This window comes from Electrona antarctica, assembly GCF_951216825.1.
Source record: "Electrona antarctica genome assembly, chromosome: 24".
NCBI lineage: Eukaryota > Metazoa > Chordata > Actinopteri > Myctophiformes > Myctophidae > Electrona > Electrona antarctica.
The window spans coordinates 27,327,471-27,342,590 of NC_136803.1; the positions used below are offsets into that span (position 1 = coordinate 27,327,471).

Here is a 15,120-nt window from a genome sequence, read left to right on the forward strand (position 1 = left end):
AGAGTAGAGAGCTTATATAGTCTTATTTGTAACCCTTTTCCTTTTGTTGGCTAGGTTTAGGTAGAGGGTTCTGTTGTGTTTAGATCAGGTAAAGTAATCTTTTGTTTGATTCTCTGGGTTGCCCCATACAGCCATTTTTGGTCTTTATATAATTTAAATAACATGATCTTTAAGTTGTAACATTCGGCTCGAGCAGAGTGCTCAGCCCTGTTTATTGGTTGGAAAACCCACTAAACTATCACTAGTAGTACGTCATGGTTGTCTAGATCAGGGGTTCTCAACCCGTGGGTCGCGACCCCTCGGGGGGTCGCCAAATTATTTTAGGGGGTCCCCAAATTATTTAAAAAAAAAAAAATAATAATAATAATTTTTTTTCAAAAATAGCAGACCTACAAGCTCGTAGCGCGCCACTCGGTGGCGCGCTATGAGCTTGTAGATCTGCTATTTTTCAATAGCTAAATTATAACAATGCTTAAAACACCAAAAGGGGTTCCCGCCCAAAATGGTTTAAGGTTATTGTAGCAGTCAATTTATATTGGGGGTCGGGAGGGGGCGGGGCGGGGGTCCCGAGACATTGCCAAAGCATTTCCGTGGGTCCCCGGCCAAAAACGTTGAGAACCCCTGGTCTAGAAGACTATAGATATATTTATATACTCCCATATTTATACCTGTGTAAATTATTGTATTGCATTTCTTCTATTGTATTCAACCTTACTGAAGTACAGTGAATAAACGTCAGTTCACTTGCCAGCCGTGTTGCATCCTTTAATAACCCCTAGACATATAAGGGAATGTAACAGGGGGTCTTTTCAAATGGGGGTCCGCGGGCTAATTAGTGTCAATTTGGGGGTCCTTAACATGAAAAGGTTTGGGAACCACTGCTATGGAGAATGGCGCGCACCCCACATTTGAATCACGTGGATGAAGCTCTACACAACTCAGAGCCGAAAGCCACTTCACTTCCACAAATGCAACAAATGCTGCAAAAAACATGATTTTCTCTTTACCAGTCAAAAAACAGCGTTTTGATATTCCAGACTATTAGCCTGTAATTTAATTTGCCACCGTGTGAGTGACATGTCACTATACTGCGGTATACAGTAGCCAATCACGCCAATCCTATATAATATCCCCCTTTGCCCCTAATTCACTCACATGCTTACACGGATAGATGGATATTATGCACAAGCGTGACAATAAAGTGAATCTGATCTGAAGCGGACGCACGCGGACGGACGCACGCACGCACGCACGCGCACACACACACACACACACACACACACACACACACACACACACACACACACACACACACACACACACACACACACACACACACACACACACACACACAGTCTTTGTAGTAAATGTGAATTATATTTTCTCTGCCAAGCATTTCCCGTCGCACGAAATGTGCCACTCTCTAATTAAATAAACTTTTGACTTGAGTGGAGTTGCGGTGCTGTGAGTTTGGGGGTGGGGGGGGGGGGGGTCCGGGCGGGGTGTGTGAATTCTGCTGCGTTGGCTCCAAATGAGCGATGGGCATCCATTGTCCTTTTGGCTTCAATCTGGCTTTATAGCCAGGGAGATGTTTCTGTTAGGCTCAGCAGGCCTTAATGGAGACTGAGTATTGCGAGTCTCCTCGGCCCTTTGTTTCGTTTTTGTCTCTGTATGTTTTCAACTTTTTCAAAGTTATACTGTACCCATTTTGGCACGGTCCTTGTGACAAAAGATAACAAACAAGGCTATTGATGTGTGATAACGATACGATACAATACAACTTTATTGTCAGCTTGCACTGAAATTTGTTTTGCGTCCATGACGTCACCGACAAAAATCACAGAAACAATCAGGAACGAGAACATATCCACCGCGGCCATTTTGAACATGCGTGCGCATCCACTTGCATTATATGGGCTGCATTCAAAGCCCTGTATCTCCAAATCGGCGCGATGAATGTCGTTTCCGGTGAAAACAAGGTTTTTCACCGGCCAACAGCAGGCGCTGTGATACTCGCGGTCGGGTTTTTCCACCACCGACCGAGAGAACAACAACCGGTCAAGAGACCACACACAGCAGTTTGTCATTGTAACATGCGGTTACGGATATTTGGCAAGTGTTACGCGCGATAAAACCGTGGCAATGCACGATAGATAGATTAATTAATGCTGGCGGCAAAACGGTTAATACTACCTACCCCTCCAGTGGTGAAAAGTACATGCACTTAAGTACTGTAACTAAATACAATATTATGGTATTATACTTACCGGCATTTACAATTTTCAGTACTTTTACTTCTACTCCACTACATCTCAGAGGCAAATATTGCACTTGTACTCCACTACAATTATTTGAAAAGTTTAGTTACTAGTTACTTTGTAGATTTCGATTATTACAAAACCTACATTAACAACTCCAGCCCTATACACAGTATATTATACACACATTCCTGCCCTTTGAAAATAGCCGATCTACGAGCTCATAGATCTGCCATTTTCATAATGCTGGTGGTGACGGAGCGTTGCATAGAAACCGAATCAATGTTAAAAGCTGCTCTGGGGCTCAACCACTATATATACACAGAGTATACGTACCTAGCAACGTCCCATAGCTGGGCGGTACGAATATATATATGTACCTAGCAACGTCCCATAGCTGGGCGGTACGAATATATATATGTACCTAGCAACGTCCCATAGCTGGGCGGTACGAATATATATACGTACCTAGCAACGTCCCATAGCTGGGCGGTACGAATATATATAAGTACTTCGCAAAAAAAAGTTAACCATGACTCCCCTTTACTCTTGATTGATCTCCTGAGGTCTAAAGACAGAGTTGAGAGAAGAACAACGCTTCGGTTCCTTTTATCTCTAGACAGACGCTCATGGACTTTGACTCTGTTTCAACGCACGGCTTCCCGCCGCGGCAGGCTGACGGCGCGCAGCGATGTGAAAGCAGTCCCACAGCTCTCCTTTGTAATGTCAGGAGGATGTCTTCACCGTTTATCCTGATGCTCTGCCTGGCGAAGGTGACGGATCACCAGCTAAACCTCTACTGGCAACACACGCACACGCACACGCACACACACACGCATACGCAAACGCACGCACACACACTAGAGCCCTGCAAGTCCGTTTTGCCCAGGCCGTTTCTGTACCTGACCATTATGAGCGTTATGTTAATTTTGCGCAATGAATTTCACCCAGACTGGACTTGCTTCTGCAGTGTGGTATCCATAGTTACGTGACCACGCACACGCACACACACACACACACACACACACACACACACACCCTTAATTACACTTATTTTGGGCTCATGCAGGGCTCTGTGTGTGTGTGTGTGTGTGTGTGTGTGTGTGTGTGTGTGTGTGTGTGTGTGTGTGTGTGTGTGTGTGTGTGTGTGTGTGTGTGTGTGTGTGTGTGTGTGTGTGTGTGTGTGTGTGTGTGTGGAGCATCTCTGATCACTCTCGTTGGAAGTTGTGGTTGAACTACCGAGGCGTGCTCATCCTCTGCCCTCCATCTCTCTCTCTCTCACCCAACGCTGTTTACAAACAACTCCTCCAGACAGCTGTCTGTGAGTGCTTAGATTGCATTTAGATTATTTATAAATGAATGAACTCATCTTGATGCCACTTCAAGGGCATTTAACAAATTAGACAGAGCCCTCTCCAGCTTGCTGGCATGCTAGGCATTCTGCGTAGTTCAGTTAACACGTATTCTCAAACCAAGAGCGAGAAATCAATCGTCAAGAGAAAAAGCAGTACTTTCGCTACTCAATTACAGTGATATACAGACCCCCCCCCCCCCCGCCCTGAGACCTGTGTTCTGTTCCGTACAGCCAAAACCACTATGGATTTCATCCAGTTCATTCTGGCCCGATTATTCTCGCTCTGACCTCTCCCTGTAAACCTCTGCTCTTGGTCCTACTTGTACCTCGAGACAAAATCACCTGCTCGACGAACCTGGACCCTGTCCCACACGACGGCATCGCCTAGCCCTTCCAACCGCTGTTGTTTTTGGCAGCAAATTTAGATTTTAGTCATAGTCATAGTCATCTTGAATAGTTTTCATTTAGTTTTAGTCACATTTTTGTCACCTGGAATGTTTTAGTGTTCATATCATAACATTTGAGTCGACTAAATCTACAGTTCATTTAGTCGACTAAAATGTATTTTGGCGGGCCTTGATGCCGTCGTAATGACTACACTTGCGACGCGTTGTGAGCTTGTAGATCGGCTATTTTCAGCATGCAACCAAGTGTAAAATTACTTATACTGGAGCTCTTGTCCACTAGTCCCTTCCTAACATTTTAGTCTATTTTTTATTTGTTGACGAAATCGTCAGTATATTTAGTCTTAGTTTTAGTCATCATAGCTTAGTTTTCATGTGGTTTCCATTTCGTTTTCGTCGACGAACATTTTTCGTCTTGGTTTCAGTCGACAAAAACAACACTCGCTCCCGTGTTTTGTTGAACTTCTGCCTCGTGTGCCTCATGCTTGCTTCGGCAGTTCAGAGATCTGATATAGGGGGGGGGGGGGGGGGGGGGGGGAAGAGAGTCCTACCGTTCGGACGCGTAGCTGGAGCAGCGCTCCAGCGGGATCTTCAGCAGCCCGTCGTCCAGCCCCACGAACAGCGAGCGGTCGCCCTGGAGGATCTGCAGGCTCCGGATGTGTCGCGATGTGCCCTCGCCGCCGTCGTCGTCAGGGAAGAGTCTCATCTCCTCCAGGTAGCAGCCCCCCAGGCTCTCATTGGTGGAGGACAGAGCCTTCAGGATGGTCCCGTGCTCTGGGATTGGTCAAATAGGTTTTTTATTAGGAACAGGTTATAAAGGTACATAATTGGTAGGGTTGTCCCGATCGGATCAGGTGATCGGAAATCGGCTCCGATCACATGTTTTTCAAAAGATCGGAATCGGGGGGAGAAAATGTAAATCTAATGTCTAATGTAAATCTCAAAGAAAGATGTATATGTTATTTGTAGTTGTTACGTCCCCACCAAAGAGGTCCAGGTGTTATTTTGTGCAAAAGCGCATTATTGGCTATTTCCCCTACCATAAGCCCTCAATGAATTGCATTTAATTGCATTGAATTGAATGGGGCATTGGGGTGTTGTGCTAATTCGCTTATTTCCATCGCTCAAAAAAAAAAAAAGTATACAGTATATCCCCTCTTCATAATGTAAATAGTATCCCAAGCACGCACTTTACTACTTATTTCAATGCAAATAAGCGAATTAGCACAAAAACCCAACCCACATTGAGAGCTTATATTAGGGGAAATAGCCAATAATGCACTTTTGCACAAAATAACACCTGGACCTCTTTGGTGGGGACGTAACTATACAAATAAAGGTAAGAAAGCCTTCTAGTATGGAAATATCCTACCCAACACCAAATGTGCTAGTTATATATTGTATTTCCATACCATAGAGATTGGTTACAATGTTTTATTCATTGACATAATGAATGCGCTATTCAGATGATCATGAGGGGAAAATATCTGTCCTGTTCTGTCTTGTTATAGATTTGAATCCAATTTGTGAGAGAGCCTCAGAGGTGCTGGAACGCCATATCCTTTTTTGTTTATCATCTCTCTCTCTGATGTGAAGCTTACAGTATTTATAAAGCCCGTCTTCAAAAGCTATATTTCAAATGAATGTGTGAGGTCTACCCATGTGTCTCTTTTTCAAAGCAGTTTGCAAGTGGCAATTTATTTTTTATAAGATGATGATGATTGTTGTTAGTAATAGTATTATTTGAAATATGTCAGTGTAGGAGAGAAAGGAAACCAAGGGCAGAGACAGGGAAGACATGTGAGACAAGATGGGGGACGGACTCGAACGAGGGTATACTCGCCGCTCACAGACTTTGACATTGAGACTGGGGGTTAATAATAATAACAAATCATCATTTTAAAGGCTCCTTTTCCACAGAGGTTTTGCCATTTATGGAAAAGACATCAAAGTTCAAAAATAAAGTTAGCATATCAAATGCACATTGCGCCTAATTATTAGCACAAAATACTACCATTTTGGACAATAAAATCCCCCAAAAATGATATGTAATTGGCCACCGACCCCCATCTGAAAATATGTTATTCCAGGAACCCCCGAAGCAAAGATTTGAGTTAAAAACGTTCACTCTGAAAGAATATATATTCAAGGATTTGTGCAGCAATTTTCACGATCTTTAAAAAAATAGCAGACCTACAAGTTCATAGCGCGGCACAAGTTCATGAGCTTTGTAGATCTGCTATTTTTCAATAGCTAAAGTATAACATAATGCTTTAAAACACCAAAAGGGGGTTCCCGCCCCCAAAATGGGTTAAGTAACAAGTTGCTAACCCCCGTCCGTCCCAGCTGTCCCACACAAACAATACTGCCCCCTCTCAAACGAACAGGTTTGTGGATCTGGTATACGTCACCCTGCTCACCGGTGCCGATGTACATGACGTGGTAGAGGGCGTCGCGGCCCTGCACGATGTCCACCACCAGCTTGGAGAAGCGCACGTTGTCCTGCGCCAGCAGCGGGTCCACGCTGACGGGCTGCACCACGTCGTTCATGAGGAAGAGGCGCTGCGCGTCCTGGAGGCTGCGCTCCGTCAGGTTCTTCTCCCCCGGCTCGCGCTCCTCCAGCGTCCCGCACTGGAGGATGGAGGAGGAGGAAGGGGGGAGGTTATTTATTAACCCCATTTATTAGACCTGAGGTCGATTCTTTCAAAAAAAAGGCTTTTAAATCAGACAGTTTTCAGAAAAAAATCAATGTTTCTATATCAGTGGTTCTCAAACTAGTTCATGTCAAGGGCGCCAAAAGTAATATATAATTGGCCGCCGACCCCCATCTGAAAATATGTTGTTCCAGCAAAGATTTGAGTTAAAAACGTTCGCTCTGAAAGAATATATATTCAAAGATTTGTGCCACATTTTCACGATTTTTCAAAAAAATAGCAGATCTACAAGCTCGTAGCGCGCCACTTGGTGGCGCGCTATGAGCTTGTAGATCTGCTATTTTCCAATAGCTAAATGATAACGTAATGTTTTAAGACACCAAAAGGGGTTCCCGGCTCCCAAAATGGGTTAATGGCAAGATGGTAAGGTCAATGGAGCCGGTCCAAGCCGGTTTTACCTGGAAGTTGGTGATGGGGTTGGGGGTGGACTGCCATGTGGTGCGTGGGTTCTCCTGGTGGAGGAAAGGCCCGTTGAACGCCTGGGTGATGGCGCTCAAGTTGAAGGCGCACACAGCGGAGGCCGAGATGCTGTTACTGATGGGGGAGAGAGAGAGAGAGAGAGATGCATACATTTGAATAATTTGCGGCCATTTTGTCCCACAAAATGCTATACCACGTGAATGCAAAACATGGAAATACAGCTGTCACTTGTTTCAAAGGTTTTATCCCAAACTAGCCTGGGTCCACCTATGCTTTCTATGGCATAGGCAGCTCCCGGCAGGATCCGCCGGGAGAATCTAGACGCAGCTGCGCGACATGAGACTAATTAATTAGAGCGACAGAGAGAGAGCAGTGTGTGTGTTCGTGTGTGCGTCAATTTAACAAAGGTGTAGGCGATCAGAAATCAGCAGAGAGTGATCGACATTGCGCTACTCTATGCCGTATTGAAGTGGACTCGGACCCAGACTTTTTTTTTCTCCCTGGAAATAAAAACGTCTGGGTTTCCGAGGCTAATCCCAAACTAACCTTTCCTATGTGACTATGTTTGTTTCTGACAGTAAATGCACTATTGTAAATTCCTTATGGTTTTAAGTAAGATAGTTTTCGGAGTTGCAATGTAACACAACTCTGTTTTCAACATTTCTTTATTCCATAAACTGTTTTGTTTTGATTCGATAGTTTTTTTGGTCCTCTTTTGCTTTGGCAATGTAAATGTCATGTCCTCATGCCAATAAAGCCCAGCTGCTTTGAATTGATTGAATTGAGAGAGAAAGAGAGACTCCAAGTATTTTCATTGTGTCAGGGGGCTCTACTGTGTTTATGCTAGCTCAGTGTTTCTTAAACTTGGACCCCCAGTTTGGTATGCATTAGATTAGACCATGGCACAGGACAACCATATATCACAGACCAATGAGGGTCCATTTGGGTCCTAGAACTATCAGTCATTTAGCTGGGGACCCCCTGGAAGACGACCAAGGACCCGTTGAGGGTCAGCGGTCCGGTCCCCTCTTTGAAAACCACCGTGCCAGCTCATTGGGCACATCATGGGCGAAATCCTTGGACGCAAATCGGGGCACTGAAGCTGTGCCCCCACCCCCCCCATCCCCCACCCCCCCCCCCCCCTTATCACCCCTTCCCTCCCTGTCCATCTCCAACTGTAGAATCCAATACAATTTAAAAGAAGCCTTAAAAATATCCCATAAAGTAGTTAATCATGCTGCCCTCGTGGTTGCATTCTGCAGATGGACCTGCAGGTCCAGGTCGAGACTCCTAATAAGGATAACAAAATGTACTGCAGATAGTGGAAGGAAGAGAGAATATACTACGCGTGCGTGCGTGCGTGCGTGCGTGCGTATCGTGTAATTATTTCAGCATTTCAGCTTCTCTCATACAGTAGTCAGTGTTAATTAAAAGACCACTACGTGACTTCACAACTTCCACGTGTCATATAGAGCCTTTTTTTTTTAATGCTAACGGCTTAATGTTTTGATTTGCATTTGTTTACATTTCCTCTCTAGTCGATAATCACATGCCCGAAATAGGGACGGGTAAAATGTTTAAAATGTTACTGAACTTATACCTGAATAATTAAGGCATCTTTAGCTAAACCTTGCGGTTTAAAATCGCTCAAATACAACAATAAAATGGCCTCCTTAACTTTCCTTTGGCCTAACTTTCACTGTAGTACAGTGAATTCTGGTGGAACATAAACCGCACTGTGGTTTTCACAAAGCTTAACCCATTTAGGCCTGAGATCAGATTCTAAAAATGTCTTCTACATCCTGACAGTTTTCTGAAAAAGCTATGTTTCTATGTCAGTCGTTCTTCGATTTTTCAAAAATAGCAGACCTATGAGCTTGTAGATCTGCTATTTTTCAATAGCTAAAGCATAACACAATGCTAACACCAAAAGGGGTTCCCGCCCAAAATGGGTTAACCCATTTAGGCCTGACGTCGATTCTACAAATGCCTTGTCAATTCTGACAGTTTTCTGAAAAACCCTGTGTTTCTATGTCAGTCGTTCTCAAACATTTTCATGTCAAGGACCCCCAAGATTATATATAATTGGCCTCCGACCGACCCCCATCTGAAAATATGTTGTTCCAGGGACCCCCCCCAGAAGCAAAGATTTGAGTTAAAAACATGCGCTCTGAAAGAATATATATTCAAAGATTTGCACCACATTTTCACGCTTGTAGATCTGCTATTTTTCAATAGCTAAAAGTATAACATAATGCTTTAAAACACCAAAAGGGGTTCCCGCCCAAAATGGCTTAAACAGCTATGCCAAGCAAGTTTCAAGTCTCAGGGGCGAATTCACAAAAGCCTTTTGCGGCGGCTAAACACACACAAATAAGACACTATAATAATTCCAAAAGGACCAGCAAAGTGTGAAATGCACCCCTAAATGTGCTGCCCAAAAAAATCATAATAATAGCTTCTTGGTGCTCCGATGCTATTTTCCATGTATTTAACCCATTTTGACCTGAGATCAGATTCTAAAAATGTCTTCTACATCCTGACAGTTTTCTGAAAAAGCTATGTTTCTATGTCAGTGGTTCTTCGATTTTTCAAAAATAGCAGACCTACAAGCTCGTAGCGCGCCACTCGGTGGCGCGCTACGAGCTTGTAGATCTGCTATTTTTCAATAGCTAAAGCATAACATAATGCTAACACCAAAAGGGGTTCCCGCCCAAAATAGGTTAATTAAATCATGCATACATTTGGGGCCATATTATTATCAACCCCTTTCTATGCGATGAGCAGTTGGAGTGAATGTTGTTATCGTCTTCAGAGAGTTGGTGGCAACTTAAGTGCATTTAAAAGGAGTGCCACATCCACACTTTCCAGTGAGAATCATGGCAGTAGTGATTAGTGATAGTGATAGTAGTGCCGCCCCACTGCCATAGGGGGCAGCAGTGGCCGGTATAGTCCAGTTTGATCCCGGGCTCCCCCAGACTAGTGTGTCGACGTGTCCTTGAGCAAGACGCTGAACCCCTGATTGCTCCTGATGTGCAGGTTAGTGCCTTTCACTATTGGAAAATAGCAGATCTACAAGCTCATAGGAGCTCATACGAACTTGTAGGTCTGCTATTTATGAAAAATCGTGAAAATGTGGACGCAAATCTTATATATAAATTCTTTCAGAGCGCACGTTTTTAACTCAAATCGTTGCTTTCCGGGGGCGTCCCTGGAACTACATATTTTCAGATGGGGGGTCGGCGGCCAATTACATATATTTTTGGGGGTCCTTAACATGAAAAAGGTTGACAACGACTGACACAGAAACATAGATTTGTTTCAAGTCACAGGGGCGAATTCACAAAAGCCTTTTGCTGCAGCTAAACCCACAAAAATCCACTACAAATAAATGTAGTGGAGTAAAAGTACAATATTTTGATCCAAAATGTAGTGAAGTAGAAGTGAAAGTATTGGAAATTGGAAATACTCAAGTAAAGTACAAATTCCTCAAAATTGTACTTAAGTACAGTACTTAAGTAAATGTATTTAGTTACTTTCCACCACTGCAAAACAAGAAACAGCTAACGACGAACCGAAGGCAGAATCTGCCGTGGTGGAAGTAGGGCTCGGCGACATCATGATTATTTAACCCATTCTGAACGGGAACCCCTTTTGGTGTTTTAACGAAGGCCCGACTCACACCTTTACAACAGACTGATGTATGCTTGTTGTATGAGATGTATAGCTGATGCAAGCTCGCAATGCATTTCCAATGGGGGTCACATGGTTTGACACAACATTTGTGTTGTATAAGGGGGAGGGGGGGCAGTCGAAACACAGCCGAAAGACATACAACACAAATGTTGTGTCAAACCATGTGACTCCCATTGGAAATGCATTGCGAGCTTGCATCAGCTATACATCTCATACAACAAGCATGCATCAATGTTGTATGCTAGATGTAAAGGTGTGAGTCGGGCCAAAGCATTGTTATACTTTAGCTATTGAAAAATAGCAGATCTACAAGCTCGTAGCGCGCCACCGAGTGGCGCGCTACGAGCTTGTAGATCTGTTATTTTTGAAAAATGCGGCACAAATCTTTGAATATATATTCTTTCAGAAGAGTTTTTTTTTATTTCGACGTCAGGTCAGGGCCTAAATGGGTTAAAACCTTTGGCTCCATTAGTGAAGACAGCTGATCTACAAGCTCACACAGTGTCTCACGAGCTATACGGCTATTTTCACTATTTCTGTAAGGCCTCACTCAGACCTTTACTGCATTGCTGTATGCTTGTTGGATGAATGTTGTGTAGTGTCATGGCCGCCCCAATGCATTTCCAATGGAGGTCACATGGTTTGACACAACATTGTGTTGTATGAGGGGGAGGGGCGCAGTCGAAACACAGCTGAAAGCCATACAACAGACCCCTCCCCCTATGTTGTGTCAAACCATGTGACCTCCATTGGAAATGCATTGGGCGGCCATGACACAACACAGCATTGATCCAACGAGCACAGAGCATTGCATTAAAGGTGTGAGTGCACCCCAAGGCCTCACTCAGACCTTTACTGCATTGCTGTATGCTTGTTGGATGAATGTTGTGTAGTGTCATGGCCGCCCCAATGCATTTCCAATGGAAGTCACATGGTTTGTAGTCCACAATTTGGACTACAAGCTGTTGTATGGCTTTCGGCTGTGTTCCGACTGCGCCCCTCCCCCTCATACAACACAAATGTTGTGTCAAACCATGTGACTCCCATTGGAAATGCATTGGGGCGGCCATGACACTACACAACATTCATCCAACAAGCATACAGCAATGCAGTAAAGGTCTGAGTGAGGCCTTAGCGACCATTGTATGAGGATTAACGTCATAATCAGACTAATTGCTTTAGTCGATGATAAAAAAAATCTATTCCGTTTTTTTTTGGTGACAATCTGTTTTATATAAGAAAAACATAAATATAAATCTCAAAACTAATTGCTTCTCGAATATTTGACTAACCCACAGTATATGAGCAAGATTAAGTGGGTTATTGCTATTGGTTTAAAATGAGATAGCAAGTTGCAGTGGGAATTGGTCCCTTGTGATGTACATACCAAGTCCCAGTCAGCTTGTCAACTCTATGCTTTCAAAGGTAAAGTCATTGTCTCCACCAGGCCGAAGGCATGGGGAGAGAGTATGTTTTGCACGTCCGTGTGTGTGTCTGTGTGTGTGTGTGTGTGTGAGTCCGTCCGTCTGTTACCAGCGAATCTCCGGCACCGTTAATCCCGCAAATCGTTACACACTATCTCTATAGTCATGTGTTCAAGACGGATCTGTCTGATATTTCATATTCCATCCTAATTGGCTAACATTGGCTTTCAAAGTTTGCAGGATTGGCCCATTTTCAACAAAAAAAATCATGAACGCAGCGTGCGATTTACGTGAAATCTTTCACAGACTTTCCTACTAGGCTGAGGAATATATCCCACCCTTTTCACAATGGCCTGTTATAGCGCCACCAACAGGTGATTTTTTTGCAAAACCCATTTTTGGAACAAAAATGCCTCAAATCATCCAATTGCCATTCAAGGTGTAAGAAGAAATGGCACCCTTTTCACATTATAGCGCCACCAGGAGGCCACAACCTGACCTGCCCTGGTGGAGACCTGTGCCCCCGAGGGGCACTTTATCTAGTTTGAAGTGAAATTAAATCGGTGGCAAGTGCAACTAGAAAGGGGTCTACGGCGCGGCAGACATTTTTTCTGCCTTTATTGATCGATACAGTGAGTAGACTCAACTGACAGGATATGGGTAGAGAGATGGGGGGATGACACGCAGCAAAGGTCGTCGGGATCGGGAGTCGAACCTGTGACACGCTGTCAGGCGCCAGCCGTCCGGGGCCTGCATTGTGATGCTCTCATCTGAATATGCTGGTGAGTGTGTGTGCAAAACCTTCAAATCTTTTAACCCATTTAGGCCTTAAAAAATGTCTTTTTAAAATGTATTTTTTTCTGAAAAACCTCATGTTTCTATATCAGTGGTTCTCTATATTTCATGTCAAGGAACCCAAAAATGATATGAAATATGCCACCGACCCCCCCATCTGAAAATATGTTGTTCCAGGGACCCTCCAGAAGCAGAAACTCTGAAAGAATATATATTCAAAGATTTGAGGCACATTTTCACGATTTTTAAAAAATAGCAGACCTACAAGTTCATAGCGCGGCACTCGGTGCCGCGCTATGAGCTTGTAGATCTGCTGTTTTTTCAATAGCTAAAGTATAACATAATGCTTAAAACACCAAAAGGGGTTCCCGCTCTTTTCTCTTTTCGTCAAAATTATTTTAGCAGCACACACAGCATGACATGGAAAAATAGCCCTATATGGATTGGACCGAACCTGCCCTTGAGTTTGATTTCACACTCAGTACAGAAATAGAAAAAGACGCAGTCCCTTTGGCTTCGCCGGTTTAAGTCTTCGAAAACCATTTCAATTACAGCTTCCTGGGGGGGTCAAAGCTTGAGTTCAAACTCGCTTCAAGATTGAATGTCTCGTACCATCTCTGTCATGCTGCTGTTTGTGCGAGCACTATACCCAGGAGAGAGGCTCGGTTTTCTTTTTTTAGGAAGACAGAGAGAGAACAGGCCGAAGGAAGTGTAAACATCGACTAACAGCCTGAGGCAGCAGAGTAGCTAGTTGGGTGTGTGAGGTCCAGGGCTCTGCTCTGCTCCATAGGAGTGGACTTGCTGGGGATATCGATACTAAAATGAGAGCTGCAGCCGGGCACGCACACACGCACGCACGCACGCACGCACGCACGCACGCACGCACGCACGCACGCACGCACGCACACACACACGCACACACACACGCGCATGCACACACACACACTTGTCAGTCGGGCGTAATGGTCATTGGTCAGTAGAGTAAAAGCATCACCAACAGCCATTAAGAAAGTGAATCCCTTGATCCTTGATTTCTCAAACTTTCTCAAAATTCTCAAATTGTAGCCTACAGTACGCACGGCTGCAATTCAAAACTGGCCCCGTAAAAAATACAAAAAGTCAGAGTCTGCACCCACCCCACTGTACATGTTTTGCCCTTTATTTTACTTTCTTTATATGATGATTTCCTGTTTTTTTTAAATGTTCTGATGAATTGAAAATGGGGGACCCTGATGTAAACAACATGTCTAGTGCTTCTCGCTGTCGTCCTCAAAGTAGCAGTTTAAAATGTTCGTTCAATCAATCAATCAATCAATCAATCAATCAATCAATCAATCTCTCATGATGATGCAACAAGGCAGCTCTCCTCCGCACCAGCCTTCAGACCTCCAGACCGGCCTCCCTTCTCTCTCTCTCTCTCTCTCTTCAACAGACCACTTTCCACTCTGCCAAGCATAGCAGTGTGTATGCGTGTGTCTATGCACGCGTGTGTGTGTGTGTGTGTGTGTGTGTGTGTGTGGTGATGGTGGGGGTCTTGGCAGCATTCAGGGAACAGGCAGGCTTGAAATGACTTGAGCTCATTGCTCAGCAAGCTCACGCTCTCCACTTTTGTAATGCGTTTCCTCAGCAGTGCATGGCGAAATAAAACCTTCAGGGCTCCCCCAGGGCTATACCGTCAGCTCAGTGAGTAAATACAGAGAAAAAACACAAAAATAAATACGAAAAAAGGCTGGAAATGTGCCGGGGAGAGTCTCTGGAGAGAGAGAGAGAGAGAGTCCATTTTGCGGTAATGAAGGTAAATGGTGCGTCATACCGTGCACTAGCTTTGCTGCTTATCCAATTCTGGACGGGAACCCCTTTTGGTGTTTTAACTAAGCATTATGTTATACTTTAGCTATTGAAAAATAGCAGATCTACAAGCTCATAGCGCGCCACCGAGTGGCGCGCTACGAGCTTGTAGGTCTGCTATTTTTGAAAAATCGTAAAAATGCGGCACAAATCTTTGAATATATATTCTTTCAGAGCGAACGTTTTTTTTTATTTCGACGTCCGGCC

The 15,120-nt window shown here is 44.1% G+C and overlaps 1 protein-coding gene across 1 annotated transcript in view; it reads right to left on the minus strand.

Annotated features, from left to right (window-relative positions):
• The window catches only part of LOC306917443 (semaphorin-5B-like), a 169,182-nt gene that overhangs the window by 51,297 nt on the left and 102,765 nt on the right, over positions 1-15,120 (minus strand). Inside the window, exons 10-12 of the mRNA XM_079495669.1 lie at positions 7,129-7,264; positions 6,437-6,647; positions 4,568-4,790 (exon numbers count right to left, since the gene is read on the minus strand). Of these exons, the coding sequence (XP_079351795.1) occupies positions 4,568-4,790; positions 6,437-6,647; positions 7,129-7,264 (570 nt within the window). The remainder of the gene's footprint in view (positions 1-4,567; positions 4,791-6,436; positions 6,648-7,128; positions 7,265-15,120) is intronic.